General features: G+C 37.9%; 1 protein-coding gene across 1 annotated transcript in view; it reads right to left on the bottom strand.

Annotated features, from left to right (window-relative positions):
- The window catches only part of LOC106459492, a 46,819-nt gene that overhangs the window by 4,623 nt on the left and 38,648 nt on the right, over positions 1–3,548 (bottom strand). The window contains exon 5 of the mRNA XM_022385996.1: positions 171–305. Coding sequence (XP_022241704.1) covers positions 171–305 — 135 coding nt within the window. The remainder of the gene's footprint in view (positions 1–170; positions 306–3,548) is intronic.

Here is a 3,548-nt window from a genome sequence, read left to right as displayed (position 1 = left end):
GTAACATTAATAACGCCCTCACGGCTGAAAGGGCGAGCATGTTTAGTGTGACGGGGATTCGAACCCGCGACCCACAGATTGCGAGTCGAGCGCCCTAACCGCCTGGCCATGCCTCCCTACGAAAGAGACCTTACATCTAAATTGAGTTAAAAAAGACGAATTCTCTCTACCGTTTTTCTATGTTATCAAGAGGGTCTCGGCCTCTCTTGATTCTCAGACAGGGTTTTTGATGGTCAAAGCAATCACAGCTACATCTTCCATCAGGATACGCCCGCTTGTAGAACGGAAAGGGACATTCCTTACACCTATTAGGGAGAAAAGTGGGAACATCGTTAGGCCTTGGAGAAGTATAGTCTAAAAAAAAAGATACTTTACAGGTAAAAACTTGCTTCGCTCAGCTTTGTGAGCTGATGTTAAAGCTGGAATTGGTATTCACAAATTATAAAATCTGTATCAAAAGAAAACAAAGAAGTTAAAAAAACGAATGACTTTTATGTTTATAAAAAACTCAAATACAGTTCTCCTACAAAACACACACACACATTAAGACCAGCAGAACTGTAACGTATGAGTTATTATTTCCTGGATAAACTGCCAAAGCTGGTCAGTCATATTCGTAGTTACCGAGAATATATTTTTGTTTGGGAATTCAGCAGTAAGTTGATGCCCCTACATCAGGGTGTGAAATAATTTTCTAATTGCATTCATAATTCCCGTGTTTAATATTACAAAAGAACCACTTTAATAACAATGCTAAATAAACTAGACACAGAAATGTATAACAATTGTTCGGAAACAATTGTTATTTCGTTAACATAAACAAAACACTATGGCTTAATAGACATACAAAACTAGGCTTAAACCAAAAAGTAGCTTTCACTGAAGCACCATTATTCGAAGCATATAATTTAGACCTTTCAAGTTCATCAGCAACAATCAGGCTGTTGATAATGTTATGAAGCATCCTAGACCACTTCTCTGAAAGACCTGTTTCTGTTTCCAGGCTATCTTTAGTATCTAGGGTTGCTCGACGGGATGTTACACAGATATCAAGAATGTCCCATACATGTTCGATGGAATTAATGCCCGGTAAACGTGCAGGACTTTCCAGTATTTCAATTTTCTACTTCTTAAGGAACCTGCCGATTAGTCTAACACAGTGGCGGAGGGCGGCATCATTCATACAGCTGAAATCACTGCTAATTACACTTGTATATGTCAGAATACAGGGTCGTAGTATGTACTCCTTATAATGTGTAGCATTAATTTTGTTATTCCACAACCCCAGGATTTAGAGGGCGTGCGAACACCAATGTTTATTCTAGAATACATCATACTTCCACCACCGACATACTGCGACATATGTGTCACGTTCCTTTATAAGAACTAGGGAATACGGGCTACTGTTTGTGCTGGTAATTACTAATCGTAGTATTCATACGTCATTGAAAAAAATATAGCAAAATTGAAAATTTTCTTAAAAAAAGTTTTTTTTGGGGGGAAGTACTGCACGAGAAAAGTGTTCGGATTGTGTTGATATAAACTGTAATGTTTTTATACATCAAAAGTGGTACCCTTTACTGAAAAAATAACAGTTTTTTTTGTAAGAACTCCATTTTTAGTAGTATATTTACAAATTACACCAATAAAAATATAATCAAACGCTCACGTACAGTCCTAGTGAAAGTCGTGTTCTTATTGTGAGGAGAGTACTTTTATTTAAAATTGTGATAAAGAACTGGTTGTTGGACATACCATAGTTATTTTTCTGTCTGAATCTTGAATACCCAAAGTGCGAACTTTTTTATGGATTTTTGTTTGTGGTGCCATTCAATAGATAGCACCACATTATATTTACTATTTCTGTTACATACATAGATAGGTACAAATATACACGCTACGTCCATTATAGTAACGTGGAATTGGTTCTTATTATCCAGCTGCAAGATGAAGCTCAACTCTCCTGTTAAAAAGAAAAAAAAAGAGTTGTACATGAAAAAAACTGCTGTACATGCCCTTGTCATCATTAAATGCTCTTTTCTAAACTTTGCTTTAAGAGATGTAAACTTCAGTGGGCGTCTTGTATACAGACCAGCCTCGTGAAGTCCATTTACTGACACGGCGTTTACTTGCACATGCGAACATCTGATTCAGTCTTGGAACAAGTACTCTAACATTGCAATGGGCTAGAACTGACATACATTAAACACAAAAATTATAAGATATGAGATTTGTTTAAAGTTGTCTATTTTTAGGTTTTCAATTTCTTTTGAAATTTAGCATGATTATTGTAGAGGATTACATTAATCCTACCTAGGGTTTGTAAGTTTATGCAAATATGATTCTTTGTGTAATAAGCCTATATGAGAAACTACCACAAACTCTACAAAGAAAAAGCCTAGTTTTGATTGATTAGGAATTATATTTATTGTTGAGAAAATGCTAGATTATGAATTTCATTTGCAAGGATTGTGCAAACTGTTAGAAACCAATTAACTAAAGATGAAATTTGCAGAACCGTCAAACTACTACAAGAAGACCATACCCAGATTGAAGTAGTACAGGTCATGGTGGTGCAGCTACCAGGTCACAGGAGAAAAAAACCAGGAGACCAGGTCATGGTCACAGAAGGACTACAGGTCTAATAGACGACCGATATCTGCGGAATTTAGCCTTTAGAAGTCGCACCAGCACAGCTAAAAGCCTCAGGAACAAGCTTCAGCAAGTCAATGGAATGCGCGTATCGGACTCAACGGCCAAGAACTGACTTCATGAGGCTGGGCGCGGATCTTGTATACCATCTAGAGCATCTGTACTAACTCCAGACCACTGAAAAGCCTGGACCCTTAAGCAATGGACTCCTGTACTGTTCACAAGTGAGAGCAGATTCTGTGTATCTTCAAGTGGTCGACGTGTGAGAGTCTGGAGACGTGAAGGAGAGCGATATTCGGCCTGTAACGTTGTCCACTGTGATACCTTTGGGGGATCACATTCATAGTCAGAGGTGGCATCTGCATGCAGGTGCATACAAACTTGTAAGTGGTGGGTGTAGGATTCCTGAGAGCAAGATGTTATGTGGATGAGATTCTGCTACCCATCAGCAGGATAACGTCCATCCTCACACCACTAGAATTACGCAGCAATTTTTTCAGGATCAAGGAAAAAGATACTGGACTGGACTGCTATGTCACGGACCTAAATCCGACAACTGTCCAAGAGCTTAGATCTGTCCTCATCCAAGAGTGGACTGTGCTGCCTTAGCAAGTCATCCGAAATGTCATTAGTAGTATGGAGAACAGGTGCAAAAAATAATGAACAATAGAGGAGGAGCTATCAGTTACAAAAGGCTCATTATATTAAGTTTGTTCATCTTAAAACGTTGTCTTTTTTTATATTTATGTAGCAAAAATTTTCCGTTAATTTTATTTTTTGTTATTTGTGCATGAATTTTTTTACTTGCTTAACATAACATAATGTTTTGGGACAACAAGGGACCTATTGGTCCATCTCGGCTGTTCCACCCTCTAAACTAAACTAAGACTATTAAT

The sequence above is a fragment of the Limulus polyphemus genome, unplaced genomic scaffold (genome assembly GCF_000517525.1).
Source record: "Limulus polyphemus unplaced genomic scaffold, Limulus_polyphemus-2.1.2 Scaffold618, whole genome shotgun sequence".
Taxonomy (NCBI): domain Eukaryota; kingdom Metazoa; phylum Arthropoda; class Merostomata; order Xiphosura; family Limulidae; genus Limulus; species Limulus polyphemus.
The sequence above is the reverse complement of the archived record's forward strand: the minus strand, read 5'-3'. Positions and strand labels throughout refer to the sequence as shown.